At 35.7% G+C, this 17604-nt stretch overlaps 1 protein-coding gene across 4 annotated transcripts in view; it reads right to left on the reverse strand.

Moving 5' to 3' along the window:
• NR2C1 (nuclear receptor subfamily 2 group C member 1) overlaps positions 1-17604 on the reverse strand; it is a 45149-nt gene that overhangs the window by 7677 nt on the left and 19868 nt on the right. For 3 of the 4 annotated variants that reach the window (XM_028490456.2, XM_024127386.3, XM_055085249.1), the window contains exons 8-10: positions 13680-13864; positions 12304-12469; positions 6578-6699 (exon numbers count right to left, since the gene is read on the reverse strand). In XM_028490456.2, the coding sequence (XP_028346257.1) occupies positions 6578-6699; positions 12304-12469; positions 13680-13864 (473 nt within the window). The remainder of the gene's footprint in view (positions 1-6577; positions 6700-12303; positions 12470-13679; positions 13865-17604) is intronic. The other variant, XM_024127388.3, reaches the window with a different exon arrangement.

The following is a 17604-nucleotide window of genomic DNA, read 5'->3' on the forward strand; positions in this document are numbered from 1 at the left end:
GCGGCTGGGCCCGTGAGCCATGGCCGCTGAGCCTGCGTGCCCGGAGCCTGTGCTCCGCAACGGGAGAGGCCACAGCAGAGGGAGGCCCGCATACCACAAAAAAAAAAAAAAAAAAAACCTTCTTAAAAAGGGCAGTTAGAATTATCTGATGATAGATAACCAACCAATTTCCTGGGAGAACTGGTTTATTCTATGTTTCAGATGAGATATAAGTATCCCATAAATGAGACACCAAAGATTTTGCTGGGAGTAGCAAAGATAAGAAAGGTCAGAAGGCTTTTCCTGAGTTTCTGAATAAAAAAATCTCAGCAGCTTGAGAAAGTAAAACAAGTACTGGAATAGGAGTCAAGCCACCAGGGTTATAAAATCTATATCCACTGACTGAAATTAGGCAAATAAGAGTCCTGGGTCTCAGCTGCTTAACTATATAAAATACAGAGACACTATATGCCCTATATCTTGCTCAAAGAGTTGTTATGAGACAGAAATATAAGAATTATGTGAATAGACCATGACAATAAAGTATATGCCAGGCACTGTTCTAGGCACTGGAGAAAAAGCAATAAACAAGATGAATTTATTCATACCGCAAAAAAACCAAAAAAACAAAACTGATGACTGAATTACTAAATGCTGCCCTCCCTTCTTGGAATGTGCTTTCCCCAATTTGTTTTACTGGCTAATTCCTATTTATCCCTCAAAATATAACTCAGAGCTCACTTTTTTTTTTTTTTTTTTTTTGCTGCACTGCACAGCATGTGGGATGTGAATTTTCCGATCAGGGATCGAATCTGTGCCCCCTGCAATGGAAGGGGAGAGCCTTAACCACTGGACCGCCAGGGAAGTCCCAGAGCTCACTTTTTTTTTTTTTGTGGTACGCGGGCCTCTCATTGTTGTGGCCTCTCCCGTTGTGGAGCACAGGCTCTGGACGCGCAGGCTCAGCGGCCATGGCTCACGGGCCCAGCCGCTCCACGGCATTTGGGATCTTCCTGGACCGGGGCACAAACCCGTGGTCCCCTGCATTGGCAGGCGGATTCTCAACCACTGAGCCACCAGGGAAGCCCTAGAGCTCACTTTTTAACTGAAACATTCTCTTATCACATTCTTCTACCCAAGATAGTTAATCACACCCCTTAAGTGCCATAAATATACTTATATTGTATACTTATTTCATGGTATTCTAATTTATTGGTTTAGGAATCTGTCTCCTATACTAGATTAAAACCTCACTGAATGCACAGACTCCTTTATTCATTTCTGTATCTCAGTGAACAGCACAGTAAATAGCATATAAAATGAATCTGCAAATGATTTCTGATTGTGGGGGATACAGAATAGGCAGAAGTGAGAACTCACGACCATTTTCCAATTAAGCAATCTTTAAACCAAGAACTATATACTTTATTATAAACAAGATAAGAATGAGATTTCTTTTCCCTTTCTCTAAAGAGATTTAAGGTGCTAAGAACATCCTATAGGAAATATGTACACCCTGATAAAAGGCACTTAAACCTTTTTCTTCTTAATAAATCTTTAAAATTAGGATAAATCCATAGGATAATCAGCATGTTTAACATAAATCATTCATCAAGTTAAGAACCATAGCCACCTTGACAACATTACACTTTATTTAAGAATTGAATATATTCAAACAAATGCTAATATTGTCAACTTCAGAGTACAGAAAGTAATTTTCCTCACTGGGAATTATTCAGGTGAAATTTTATCTCCAAGCTGATCTCTCATTTCCATTCAGTATCTGAGAAGAATTACTTGCCATAAGAAATTGGCTATCAAAATCTATTTGAAAGTAAAGTTTAAATGAAGAGAAAATCAGTATTTTTAAATCTCCAATCTCCAGGGCTTCCGTGGTGGCACAATGGTTAAGAATCCACCTGCCAATGCAGGGGACATGGGCTCAAGCCCTGGTCAGGGAAGATCCCACATGCCACGGAGCAACTAAGCCCGTGTGCCACAACTACTGAGCCTGTGCTCCAGAGCCCCCAAGCCACAACTACTGAAGCCTGCATGCCATAACTACTGAAGCCCACGCTCCGCAACAAAGAGTAGCCCCTGCCCCCTGCAACTAGAAAAAGCCTGTGTGCAGCAACAAAGACCCAACACAGCCAAAAATAAATTTTAAAAAAATCTCCATATAAAAATGATTAAAATTTCAATCTTGGGAATTCCCTGGTGGTCCAGTGGTTAGGACTCAGTGCTCTCACTGCCAAGGGCCCGGGTTCAATCCCTGGTCGGGGAACTAAGATCCTGCAAGCTGTATGGCCAAAAAAAGACAAAAGAAAAAAAAAGAAAAAGATTCAATTTCAAACTAAATCAAATGAAATAAAAGATAACAAGATACTATTTTCATTTATCAGAAAAGATGGATAAAATCCAGTATTGAGGAGGGTGTGAGGAAATAAGCATTCATTCTCATTCATTGCTTGTATGAGCATAAACTGACTGAATAGTTTTTTGGAGGACAATTTGGTAGTACCTGCCAAAAAACTATAATGTATATACCCTCTTAGACTCAACAATTCCACTTGTAAGAAGCTATTTTGTAGAAATACTAACACAAGTAGGAAAATATATATAAACAATGCTACAATGCTTATTGTAGCTTTGGATATAACACGACCACCAGCAAAACACTAGCAACAACCCAAATGTTTACTAATAAGGGATATGTAAATTATAATAAATCCATAAAATGGAATACTTAGGTAGCCATTAAGAAGAATAGGAGAATACACATGCTGATATAAGACGTCCATTATATAAGTGTAAAAAGAAAGACAAAGAATAGGATGTGTAAGTGTTTGTGTATTTGATTGAATGTGGCATGGAAAAGATCTGGTAGGAAACCAAACTTTAACAGTGGAGTTAGTTACCTCTGGAGAGTAAAGTTTTACTTTATATTGCTATACATCAGTATTATTTTAGCATTTTACAAACATGAGGAAAAGGTTAAAAGCAAACATGATGGAAAAGTCTGAAGTAATTCGGTTTTCACCTTAACCTCTGATTCTTAAGTTTAAAAGAGGAAACAGCTAACCAAGGTAATCAACCAGTGAACAAAGGACAGGAAAAAGAACAGAGCCAACTGATTAAAAAAGTCAAAGTTTTTAATGGCCTGTGCTACAGCTCTTAGTAAGAAAATATGTTGGCATTGTTGAGGAAGACTCAGAGAAAACGTTAAGGAGTATCAGTGCAAAGGATGAGTACCCCTAAGGAAAAAAGGTGAAAAGTGGCAACTGAGGAATTAACCACCGGATTATTTTGTTTCCAAAGGAAAAGTGAAAGAGCTAAACACAGAGATCAATTATGGAAAGATATCTATTTACATTTTTTTTAAGATTTTTTTTTGATGTAGACCATTTTTAAAGTCTTTATTGAATTTGTTACAGTATTGCTTCTGTTTTATGTTTTAGTGTTTTGGCCACGAGGCATGTGAGATCTTAGCTCCTGGCCCAGGGATCAAACCTGCACCCCCTACATTGGAAGGCAAAGTCTTAACCACTGGACATCCATGGAAGTCCCTCTATTTACATTTTTTTATCCAAAACATAAAATCCTTGTAGTATAGTTAGCTACATTGTTCAAGTATGTTTCTTCAAAGTTCATTCAGAAAGAAAAACAGCAAGTCTCCTTTAAAAAGAAGGTTCCTAAGAGTATGAAGGAAAATGAGCATTTACTATCTACTTTGTCAGCAGCACTGCGTTGAAGAAGTTTACACCGATCAGCTCCCTTAAGTAGCATGACCTGCAAGGAAGCATTTCTGCTAATTTACAGATGTAGAAGTGGAGCCTCAGTTAAGTAACAGAGCTAGCAAATGAATAAATCCAGATTTTGAACCGAGGTGGTTAAAGTCTACGCTTTTAAAAAATAAATCATTACAAATTTTAGCAAGTAAAATGCTTCAGTCAAATTTCTCAACAGAGACCTCCTCCATTCAAGGCTAATATCTGTGGTGTAAGGACATGTGTGCTGCCAGTTTTTTCTTGTTAGGGAAAACAAACAAATGACTATTGTAGTCACATAATACCCCTATTTTCAAAACATCTTTCCTTTGAGAAGCAAAAAGAGCTGGGCAGAGGAGGTAGTCAGGTGCAACGCAAGTGTTAATAAATAAAAGTAATAAGTTGCATAACAGTAAACATAACTTCTTTCACAAATAGATATAGGTATTTTCCTCTAACAATTGTACTAGATTGTTAATGTTCATTAAAATATGTATGTAGTACTCATAATTAGAGATCAGATCATTGTTTATACTATTTATTTTGATAAAGGAATATGACTTTTGAACTCACCTATACCTGGGGACAACCTAGCCATTTGGCTTTATATAAGCAAGGCATTATACTTTACCTGGTAGCATCTGTTTTTTCCTTAGGGAAAAGTAGTGATATGGCAAGAGAACTGGTTTCAAACCAACAGTTATAGTAAACATTACTCTGTTTCAGTGGGATTTTAAAGAGTCAACTTTCAGGGTTAGCATTTAATGGAAGGTTTTTAAATTATTCAGTAAAGTCTCCTGTAGCAAATGGTGATAGCTTGCAACTTTTAGTTACAAGAATCTAGTTAAAGAGGACTGCTGCCTTTACTCCAGACAAATCATGTCCAGTGCCCCTTCCCCCAACTGAATCTATTACTGCAGTCACTTACCTAAATTATGCAGATAGAACTGAAAAACAACTGAATTCCTGTAAGTACTGAAACTACAAATCTTAAACAGAAAAGCGACATCCTTGTAAAACAGAGAAAGATTGTAAAATACAAATAGTATTAACTACCCACTGTATAAGATTCTTTAAACTACTGTTCCCCTCCATTAAACTGACCAAAACAAACTTGACTTTTAGAAAATGAGTAACGTTGCTTTGTTTCTCTCTGTAAAATTAGGGCTTTGTTTCCAAGTTTTGTATCTAGAGATAAAAATGCAAGCAATGCCAGTTTCTAGGAGACTCAGAATAGCTTTTATTACAGCATAAAAGAATTTCCCATCATTAGTACTTAGTTGTCATCTGATTAATTCAAACTATAAATTATCTAGATAGTGATAATAAATAAGAGTTTACGTAGCAATTAATGACTTCAAATGCTACACAATAGTTAATTCTATTTGCAAAGAGTTCCGTGGCAGTTACAATGAAACTGTTTTTTCAATACAGATCACAGGGAAATGTGGCTGCCACTATAAAATTATATTATAACTGGAAACTCCAGGCTTTATTTCTGGTTTCTCCAACATTTGGACTATTTCTATAGGATAATCACACTCAATTTAACCGAAATACTTAAGATCAATGGTGTTATAACCAACTCAAGGAATTCAAATCACTCCCTGCTACATCTTTCCTTTTGTTTTTTACTATAATAATTGATAGCCTATTATGAAAAATATCACCAGGTTACTTTTCAAGGCATATGTATGCCAGTTACAAGCTTAGGGAATCACACTTAATACTTTAAAATAAATAAACTGTTAACATGTAAATTTACATTGTATTTTGATTTTTTCTTAAGCAGACTGGAGAAATCCTAAAAGTTAAATATTATTTTGAGAGAGAGGGCTATCAATCATTTTAAATTGAAGGTTAACCATTCTAAATCAGGCTTTTAGTCTATGCAACTATATTATTTAAGTACATGATTTAATGCATGGTACATCCAACACTGATTAATAAGTCAAATTATAGGAGGGTTCTATATATGCCTTTTACAGTCATGATTCAGATATGTTTTTTAGTTATATTCAAAATATTCTCTAAGGATAAAGAATAAGCAGTTATTACTCCTATTTGGCGAATGGGAAAACAGATGTATAGGATATGAAACTGAACTGTTTATGAAATCATATTGTAGAGTAAGGTTCTACAACTCAAACAATACTTTTCTAACTATGGGCTTAACTTTTTCCATGGTCTCTTTGCTTCTTCATCCCAGTTACTTTAAAGCAATATAAATAAATCTGGCAAACTTTAGATAAAGCTTGGGTTTCTTACAGTAGACCATTTTCCATTACCATCTAATTCAAACAGAATACAGATGTGCCCTTCAGTGGCAGAACCAAACTTCCAAATCATCACAGTGGTGGTATGGGGTAATTTACATTTTCTTATCCTTTTTTTTGGGCAACCACATGATTCTATTTTCAAACATATTCAGTGTATACAAGTTTCAGCACCTTATTAACAAGCCTGAGGTGACACTGAAACAGTGGTGGTGGAGGGAAACAACAACCCCAAGACATCCCTAGAGCCTCCCTAATTTAAGCCAATCAAAGATGGCCTATTACAAATGCTGGCCATGATTTAGCAGCTCCACTGCATTTACTTCATTCAAATTATTAACTTAGTCAAATTATGAAGTTTGGATAATCTTCCACATAAAAATAATATACAGTAAATACCACCTGCCATGATTCATCATATAAACAACAAAATTTCAAGTTATAATGTTATATCATTTTTCCCCCCTTTAATCAAACCCTCCCAAACTAAAAGTTCTTGCCTAATGTACGTCTGTGCTAGAAAATCACACTTCTATTCAAGGACTTCAAGACACTTACCCTAGAGCCTGGAAGGAAGGAATCGAAAGTGCCCAGTGCATTGATAAGAACAGCAGTCTGGAGGCAGACTCCCCAATGTAGTGCACATTCAGGTACTCAGGCATAGGAGATGGCATGGTGAGCTAGTGCGAACAGGGACTGAGATAAATTATCTTACGTCGGACAATTCTAAATCATCATTTCTTTGAAAAAGTTAAACGTTAACATATCAAATAACTAACATATTAACCCAAAGGCAAATCTTGAAATAATCCAAGTCACTAGATTTTACAGCTAAAAACAGGATTTAGGATAAATGAGAAGACCACAGTTTCTAACAAAGCAAATTCAGATAAAGCAGAATTCCACTTAACCAATACCAACCATGACAACATCTGGTTGTTTTTTAAAAATTACTTTTTGTCTTGGTCTAACATGTCTTTTCCTTCCCTCCCTTCATTAACAGTGATATACGACAAATTCAGTTTAAGGAGCAACCCTTTTTGTTAAATGTCCCTTTCATTTAGGCTACGAGGATAACAAATTCAAATGCTTACAGGGTCAGGAGAATAATGAGTGAAGTGCACCTGCTGATGCCATTTGGAAAGTGCATATTCCCAGATAAAGGGCATGACTGTGACTTGAATTCAACACACTGAAAACTTATGGGAATCTGGGCTCAGTACTACCAGCTCTTTCAATTCTTCAAAGAGCAGCTTCTTTGTAAAATCTCCCCATTTAATCTATAGGTAAAACAAAATGTGTCTGTGGCCATAATGCTCACAGGCTATCAGTCTGTACTGCTGACCTTAGGTAATTATTTTAAATGTGTTGGAAATAAATATCCTACATCAAAATACTTCTAAAAGCATTTTTGAAAATCTTGTTAAAGAGAGCTTTTATTGTTATAAATGAAATGTAATTTCATCCATAAGAAACTTTTTTTTCTATTTTAAAATTATTAAAATGATCAATAATATCAAGCGTAGGTGATGATACAGGGAAACACATACTTCTGAGTATTGGTAAAGTGAAGGGCAATTTGGCTGTATCTATCAAAATTTTAAAATTGAGTTTATCCTATGACCTAACCATGCCACTTCTAAATCTCTATTCCAGAAAGATACTTGCACACATGCACAGAAAAGCACATATAAGGATGTCCATTTCAGTACTACTCTTAACAGAGAAATTAAATGCTGGCAATAACCCAAACTTCTATCTCTAAGGAAAAGAATAATCATGCTATAAGGTACCTTGTAGGCATTAAAATTAGTAAGATAAACTGAGATAGCATAGGAAAAACATTTCACAGATATCTACGTAGAAAAAACAGCATAATATGTAGATGACCCAATTTATGTTAAGAAGAGAGTATGTGTATATACATATACATTTTATATGTATTATATTATATATATGTGACAGGAGGAGATACACCACACAGTTAACTGTGGCTACCTCTATGGTAGGATGGGTGGATACGTCCATATGTATTTTTCTGGGAAAGGCATATATAGCTTTTATCAGATTCTCAAAGGTGTCTACCGATGCCAAACAGATCAAAGGTTTTCATCAAAATGATACCAAAGTTCTCTGGAAATGTTAGATAAAAATGCTAAAAATATTAACTTCCTCTGTTCAATATTAGCCATAAATGGTTTATCTATTTATAAATGGTGTCAAGTAATAAAACAACAGGGCAATTGACAGTTGAAATTCCATGTATGAAAAGATAACTTTTTAAATGTTTAAGAAATGTTTACTGGAGCAGTAAATTAACATAACATTACTTAAGATAATTCTTAAAAGAATTGTAGGTAAGCAGATATTAAGCATGATAAATATAATTATTAGGATGCAACAGTTTCTGCACATAAGTATATGAAAAACAAACTGGGAACCATCATACATTTTCAGAACTGTCTAAGGTGAGTAGGGGAAAAAAAGCCTGAAAAGTCGGGTAATCTTACCAAAGATTACTAGTTTTAAGGGGGGAGGAATAAGATGCAAAAACAAGATTACCCTTTGCTAAGTAGTTTAAAATCACTTTTAAACAAATAAAATACTTATGTAAAAACTGGATATAAGGGCTAAAAGTACAGATGCACCCTGATTTACACAACAGTGGTGGCAACGTTGCAAAGTCTCTGTTGCTCTAATCATAAAACTGAAACCACCTGCAGTATATACAAGAAGAATTCATTATTCAAAAGACTGCCATGTTGTATTATTTTATAGAGAGAGGAAATGGCTTGTAATTTATCACATACTTAATTTTCTTAAAGCAAGATATACCTCTAGCAATATCAATCAGAAAGCCAATGCTAGTTGAAGAAACAATTCATTCAACAGGCCTTTTAGACTGAAAAGACAAAGATTTCTTCCTCTATACAGAGAAGGTGAATTTCTACTACAAAGGTGTTAAAGTTTCCCAAAAATGCCTGTGGATTATCAGGTTTATAAACTGAATTAAACACATTTTTCAAATTATACACATTTATTATATTAAGATGATTTTTAAAAAGAGTGTTGACATGAACTAAACTTTGCTACCTATTTTAGAAGTCATTACTTGTCTGCAATTACCCTTCTAGCAGTTCTGAAAACAGGCTGAATGATACAGCTTCTAAAAAGTTATCTGGGGACTTCCCTGGTGGCGCAGTGGTTAAGAATCCACCTGCCAACGCACGGGACATGGGTTTGAGCCCTGGTCTGGGAAGATCCCACATGCTGCGGAGCAACTAAGCCTGTGTGCCATAATTACTGAGCCTGTGCTCTAGAGCCCTCAAGCCACAACTACTGAGCCCGCATGCCACAACTACTGAAGCCCACGCGCCTAGAGCCTGTGCTCCACAACAAGAGAAGCCACTGCAGTGAGAAGCCCGTGCACTGCATCGAAGAGTAGCCCCCGCTCGCCACAACTAGAGAAAGCCCCTACGCAGCAACGAAGACCCAAAGCGGCCAAAAATAAATTAATTTAAAAATAAATAAATAAATAAAATTAAAAATCATTTGACTTGAATTAGCAGACCTGGATTCTATAATACTTCCAACTTATCATTAATTAGCTGTGTGACCCTGGATTACATAGTAATTCAGCAACCATATTACTGCATCTTTCACTGTGAGCCACTAAGCTAGGTGTTGTAGTCTCAACAGAGGAATAAAATGGAAACTGAATGAGCTATAGAAAGGGCCAAGAAAGGGACAGGCCTGTCTGAGAAACGATGGGCAATGGAAAACTACTGAAGAATTTTAGGCAGCACAGAAGCATAACTGGATTGTTTTTTTAACAAATACCACTCTGCTACCAGTGCACAGGACAAGATGAGGAGACTGGAAGCAACGGTTAATTACTATTAACAGTTTAAGTAAAAAATCTGTAAAGGAATGAAATATGGCAGTAAAAATGAAGAGGAAGCGAGAAATTCAAACAATAGAATGGTTAGGATTCTGTCATGGAATGGAAGGTAGTGAGGTTTGGGGAGAATGACAATGTTTCCCAAACATCAAACATGGTGACTAGAAGGATTGTGATTCTAATATTGAGATAATGAACATCAGAGAAGAACAGTTTTAGAAATACCTACCTCTGTCTCATACGCTTATTTCTAAATGGTAATTCTATCCACCTTGATTATGTGTATAGGAGATTTTAAAAAATCAAGTGGAATAAAGTATATGAAATCACCCCAGAAACTAAAGTTTAATAAAAATGTCAAATATTACTATTGTCCTAGATTCCTCAGAATCAAAATGCAAGTTACATATTAGACTATTTCTCCTTAATGTCTGGAATGCTTTCAATAAGACAACGAAAGCCTCCAAATCTCTTCTCATTTACAAAACGACAATAAAAATCCAAAGCTTCTCAACAGACCGTGGTGAGGCTCAAATGAAAGAATGTGCATGAAAGCATGTGCAAACTGCACTGTACACAAAAATGCCAGAGAGAAACAAAATGCTAGTTAGTTCAGCAACTGAGAGGACTGAATTTTTGATTATAAATATCAGGGCTTGAAACTCATGACCATAAAATCTCAATGATAGAACTAATCATGACAGTACAAGGCTGGGAACTCACTGAAAAGTAAAACCCAAGAGGCTGTAAATAAGAATCAGAGAAAGAAGGAGCTGTCCTTTCAGGAGAGCAAGAAACTTCACAGTGCTAATTCTGAGGATACCCAGAGTATGGCAGGTCAAAGACAGAAGGAAAAAAGCCAATTCTAGAAGGGAAAAAAAAGTTCTAATCTCCCCAATTCACCTGTCCAAAACAAATTTTTAAAGAATGACACTGATTATTCCCACTGCCTGTTCTTACAGCCCCCATAAAATTTGTTCTTGTGAAGTGCGAGTAAAACATTTCTAATTTTTTCCATGTAAATTATCTTTGGTGAAATGTTCCATAAAGACTGGTTTCACTGATATGCTTTATTGCCTATATCAAATTACAGCCATTATTATTTAAGTCACTGTGAGTTTTCTCTGGGCCATTTCTACAAGTCAAATTTTACAAGAATAAATTTTGGGCTTCCCTGGTGGCGCAGTGGTTGAAAGTCCACCTGCCGATGCAGGGGACATGGGTTCGTGCCCCAGTCTGGGAAGATCCCACATGCCGCGGAGCGGCTGGTCCCGTGAGCCATGGCCACTGAGCCTGTGCTCCGCAACGGGAGAGGCCCGCATACCGCAAAAAAAAAAAAAAAAAAAAAAAAAAAGAATAAATTTTATCATATGCAGTCCTGGCCAGTGTTAGATTTTGTGTTCATTATTTCTGCCAGTAGCACACATATCTATTTGATAACTGTGCATATTTTCATAAGAAATCCATGGAAATTTATAATCTATAGTAAAGTTAAGAGCAACTACTCAGGTATTCCAGGACTGCTATGCATTGCTAATTGAAATCTCCTAAGTACTTGCAATCACTTGCATATGATTAGCTAATAGTACTCAGAGCTGGCAAAGATAAAGAGCGGTTAAAATGGAGGGGTCAAAACAGCAGGGTCTTAATGTAGGGCCTCAATGGTCAGCCTCTCTATAGCTGTGGTCCAAATATTATTTGAATGACAAATCAAATGCCAGAAAGTTATTTTCTAATATTCTACATGCATTGTTTCTAGTATTCCACATGTATTGTTTCCATCATAAATTAACATATTTAAGGAAGCAAAAAAGAAATTACAAATGTACCTACTCCAAGTGGTTAAAGTATAAAAAGTTAAAAACCAAAAGTTAGAATTAAATAATTTTAACCTTCTTAAAATAATGCTGAGAGCTAGCTAATTGGGGCAATATATAATTAATTGTGTTCTTTGTAGTTACTTGGTAAAAGCAGAATATTTGGGTCTTAGATAACTAAAGTACTTAGATACACTAAAGTAGCAGTAGCTAGGCACTGGATAAACCAGTGGATTCAACACATCACAAATGTCAATACTTAAGTTAAAAATACCACCATCAACAAAACTATATTTAATAGAGTCTAAATGAAAAAAATATCTAAATGTTCTAAAAGCAAACTTCTATACTCTTAAACACATTATTTGATATAATGACTATGATTTATAAACAGGATGTTTTATTGAGCCATTATTTTATATGTTTTAGCTGCTGTCTCAAATTCTATCAGGGGTATTTCTGACTTTAAAAGCACAACAAATATACTTTGATTTTTTGAAAGGACAGTTAAAATCAAAATGGTAACCAACATAAAAATTATGAAATATATATATATATATATATACCCTGAAAGCTACATGTGAATCGCTGAGAAGTGGCCCCTCTTTTTCGATGTAATTTATGCTTGAGTCTCCAGCAATTAGATGTACGTTTCCTTCCATGCCCTCTACTGAGCTGTGACAGGATGTGCTCTCTCCAGGATTCAATGCTTTTGCAAGAGTGTCAAATGCCCTATAAGGAGACATCAGAAGCTGTAAGCTTGGCCAATCTCCACAATAAAATAAAAATTCTATATAAAATTCTGAAGTTAAGATTTAGGCCTTAAAAATTGTTTAGAAAATAGAACTTTGGTGTATCACTGAGCATTCTTTCAGTGATGTCTTTGACTCACTCTCTCCAAAAGCAACAAATTAAACTTCAAATATATAGTATGAAAAACTATATTATTATATTAATGTATTTTACCAGAGAATTAAAGTCTTTTAAAAAAACTTACGTAATTTAAGGGGAGAAAAATTCTTATGCTTTGGTATGAAAATATGCTTTTACACGTTATACGCTTGATACTACAAGGTATCAGCCCATTTATTTTACATACAGAAGTTATTTAGAAAAACAAGGGCAAGAACTTATGTTGACTTTATTGTATTCCACACAACACAAAGTTAGGTTTTAATTTTGTTTAAAAATTCAGAGAATACTTTAAAACTTATGGTAACATAGCTATATCTGAACTATAAGAATTTGAGATCAGGATGGCAAATAATTAATATTAACAAATTAACTAGTCAAAATAGCTCCCCATATTTTACAATGAAATGCCTTCTACAGTTCTTTAAAATCTCATATTTAACAAAGTACTTATTTGAGACTCTTAAATGCAGTTTCTTCAATATTTCAGAAAATGAATAGTGTGAGAAAAGCCTGAAAAAATCTGTTTTCTGCATCCTAAGTATTAATACCAAAAGAAGGAAAAGTAGAATTCTGATACGAGTCTCCTGAAGTGTAAACTTAAAATTGTAATTGATTCAACTAAGTTTTTAAAATCTATTTTCATCACTAGAAATTGGTGGGGAAAATGAACATGACTGCCGAGTAAGACAAATATTTAACTTTAAATACACAAAAGATAAAATCTGGCAACTAAGATATCTGAAAAATCAGACCCAAATTATCATCTTTATTGAAAAAAAAATTCCTGAATTTTATGACTACATTTTTAATCTTATCATATTCACTTATGGCTCACTGTTTACAATGTAACCTGCTGGACACTTTATATTGAATAGAATTTTTCAATTAAAATTTATTTATGCCTTAAGTTTTCTAAGTCTAACAGAAATGTTTTTTGAAACTTCTGAAAATAATATTTAACATAAACATATTTTAAGAAATACTAAAGGACACGAGCAAAAGGACACATGATCAAAACAGACCTTACCTTGAAACATCACCATTAGTCTGCATTTCTTGATGAAATTCACACAAAGAGGTATCACCATTGCTTAAGCTTTCAATCATAGACAATTCATTACCATTTGGAGAAAGATCTTTAGTTTTTCCAAGGTGTGCTAATGATGTAACCACACTTGCCAATGTACTTAAATCTCCCTGACATGATTCAGCCTTTAAAAAAAAAAATAAAATAAAATTCTGCAAATTGGTATCAGTAAACTTTTAAATCTGAAATATCTAATTCTAGAGTAGGAAATGCCAAAAGAAAAGTACTCTAAGATAAATGAAATCCAAAAGTAAAATCAAAGAGCTCTGAGCTTTGAGGAACTTGAGGAAACTACAAGTTTAAAAATATCAGGTACATTTCCTAGGAAATGTTTATACAAAAGTTACTTTAAACTAAAAACTGCACTTACTGGCTAATCTATCCAGGTAACAATTGCTTTCTCTGTAAAAGGACATTAAATTAGATGATCTTTCAAGTCCTTTTTAGCATTAAAATTCTGATAATATTATTACAGTAATTTCCAAAACTTTTTATACAAACTTTAAAGTTATATAGGATAAAATTAATGTTTTATTAATGAAAAGAGAAAAAAAAGGAAAGTGGATTATTGAACAGACTTCTAGAATGCCAACTTTTACCAGCCACTGTGTTCAATGCATTGAACATCAGGCACTGTGTAGCTGGAAAGTCTCTTTACATATTTAAGACACTGGGCTTTTGTTATACACTGAACGTTTTCCTATTTGTCTTCAGCTTTTATTTTTGTTAATGTGTATTTTTTTATGAATATAAATTATAATTCTTTTATGAAAAAACTTTCTATCCTTAACTCTCTGACTACCCAGAAATATAATCTGTACAGGAAAGGCAGGTAGGTGCTTGATTTTTCTTCCTTTTACTTATCTATTTTTAGAGCAATGAATCAATGCCATAGCAACCTCTCACGATGAAAGATGAATTCTGAGTATCATTTTAAATTCAGATTTTTATATATTTTATGTGCTTCAATTCATTAGTCATTCTTTTATAAATGCTCTAATTATTCTACCTTAACCTAATGAAAGGCCCTTCATTGCCTTCTATGGCCTATTGATAGGACCACAGGTTTTTAAAATTTTTCATTATAGTTTTTTTTTTTTTTTTCCTTTTTTGGCTCTATTGGGTCTTTGTTGCAGTACATGGGGGATCTTCGTTGAGGCATACGGGCTCTTCATTGTGGTGCACGGGCTTCTCTCTAGTTGCAGCATGCAGGTCTTCTCTCTCTGGTTGTGGCGCACAGGCTCCAGGGTGCGTGGGCTCTATAGCTTGTGGCACGTGGGCTCTAGTTGAGGCGTGCAAGCTCAGCAGATGGGGCATGCAGCTCAGTTGCCCCGTGACATGTGGGATCTTAGTTCCCTGACCAGGGATCAAACCCATGTCCCCTGCATTGTAAGGCGGATTCTTTACCACTGGACCACCAAGAAAGTCCCTTCATTATACCCTTACGGTTTTTGTTTTTAGTGTTATTAATCCTAAGAGGATACATATGTTTCCTTGAATTTCATTTCTTTTTTTTTTTAATTTTAATTTTAATTTTATTTATTTATTTTTGGGGGCTGTGGGTCTTCATTGCTGTGTGGGGGGCTATCTCTAGTTGCAGTGAGCGGGCGTTACTCCTCATTGCAGTGCACCGGCTCTAGGAGTGCGGTCTTCAGTGGTTGCAGCACATGGGCGCAGTAGTTGCAGCGTGAGGGCTCTAGGGTGCGTGGGTTTCAGTAGTTGTGGCGCATGGGCTCAGTAGTTGTGGCTGGCAGGCTCTAGAGCGCAGGATCAGCAGCTGTAGCGCCCAGGCTTAGTTGCTCCGCGGCATGTGGGATCTTCCTGCACCAGGGATCAAACCCGTGTCCCCTGCATTGGCAGGCAGATTCTTAACCACTGCACCACCAGGGAAGTCCTGAACTTCATTTCTTCTATCAATTCTTTAGTTTATGTGAAATTGATTTCACTGAATAAGTAGGCAAATAAGTTTTGTGCTCTCCCAAATTAATGAATGGTCCTAGAATCATTTACTGAGTAATCCACTAGTTACTGAGTTTCTTACAGGATTGCTACTTACATATTTTTTACTTAATCCTCACAACAACCCTGTGAAATAGGAATCATCATCCCTTTATTATTGGTAAGAAGAATTACCCATCATCACTCCAGCAGTAAGCAGTAGAGGCAGGATGGGAAGTCAGACTGTCTGATTAGAAAGCCCATGCTCCTAACCACTGCTCCAGCCTTCTTTTATATATATGAGTAAAAGGAGTTAACATTTTTAGGTGTTCTAATTTTCAACTAAAACTTAAACACTTATATAATCTCTTCCATTTCATAACATGTGTATCTAACTAGATGTTTAATGTGGAAAGATCTCACATTGTAACTTGACAGTTTTGGGACCATTCGTCAGAAACTAACCGCACAAGACTGTTAATACAATTTAATATAAAAACATATAGAAAACTACAGTGTCTGGGCAAATAGTAATTTTTCAACAAAACTTAGTTATCTTCCTTTCCTAATGGAGGTAATGTCAATGAAATTGTAACTACCATTCTAAGCACAAACCATGTAGATAAGGATAAGTGAAATCTTGTACGTAATTCCTCACGATGTATATTTATGGTAAGATACCAAATCTCCTCAATTAATAACAACATGCTAAAGCTCAGCCTGTAAGGTAGACACTCTTATTATCCCTTATTTTACAGATGAGGAAAGAAACTGAGGCACTAAGAGGTCAAATAACTTGCCCAAGGTTATGCAGCTAGTAAATTGCAGATGAAATTTGACTCCAGAGCACAAGTATTAAGAGTGCCTTAAAGTATCAAGCAACAAATAACAGCATAAATCTGGCCATATGTAGATTGAATAATCTTATAGGGCATATGAAACCAGATCACATTATAGCCTGAGAGAAACACTATTCAGAGTCTCTCTGAAATCTGTCTTCAGGAAAAATGTTTAACACTAGAGAAACTCTACATGCTGGATCTAAACAAGCAAACCTTTTTTCTTTCAGATGCCTTGCTCAATAAAAAGCTGCTCCAACTCTCTAAGAGAACCCAGATGACCTGGATACATAATATGAGAGCTCATGCAACCCTATTCCTATTTTTGACTCAAGTCAATGTTCTGAGAGGTGTGCTAGGAATTTCTCTTCACCTGAAATATTTAAAGTATTTTAACACTATAAAATCTGTAGGAGAACACAAAAGGAATATAAAGAATTTTATACTTATATGTTTCTATTTCTGAGGACTTTTATTTCAAGATGAAAGAAACCTGGAAGAGGGCTTCCCTGGTGGCACAGTGGTTAAGAATCTGCCTACCAATGCACAGGACACGGGTTCGATTCCTGGCCCAGGAAGATCCCACATGCCGCGGAGTAACTAAGCTCGTGTGCCACAACTACTGAGCCTGCGCTCTAGAGCCCGTGAGCCACAACTACTGAGCCCGCGTGCCAGGACTACCGAAGCCCGTGCGCCGAGAGCCCGTGCTCTGCAACAAGAGAAGCCACCACAATGAGAAGCCTGTTGCACCGCAACAAAGAGTAGCCCCCGCTCACCACAACCAGAGAAAAGCCTGTGCGCAGTGAAGACCCAACGCAACCAAAAATAAAATAAATAAAATAAAATAAATAAATTTATATATATATAAAAAGAAACCTGGAAGACATTTAAATGTTTGTCATTTTCACATTGAAGCTATAATTGTTCTAGTGGAATAATGAACATTTCTACTGATAAAGTTAATTTGTATTATCAGGACTCGCAAAACGGAGGCTGCTCTAGTGACCTGGTCCACTTCACAAACCTAAACCTAAGTCAGTTTGCACTTAAAGGAAACACCTGTCAAGGAAACCTATCATACACCAGTC

This window comes from Physeter macrocephalus, chromosome 6, assembly GCF_002837175.3.
Source record: "Physeter macrocephalus isolate SW-GA chromosome 6, ASM283717v5, whole genome shotgun sequence".
NCBI classification, from domain to species: domain Eukaryota; kingdom Metazoa; phylum Chordata; class Mammalia; order Artiodactyla; family Physeteridae; genus Physeter; species Physeter macrocephalus.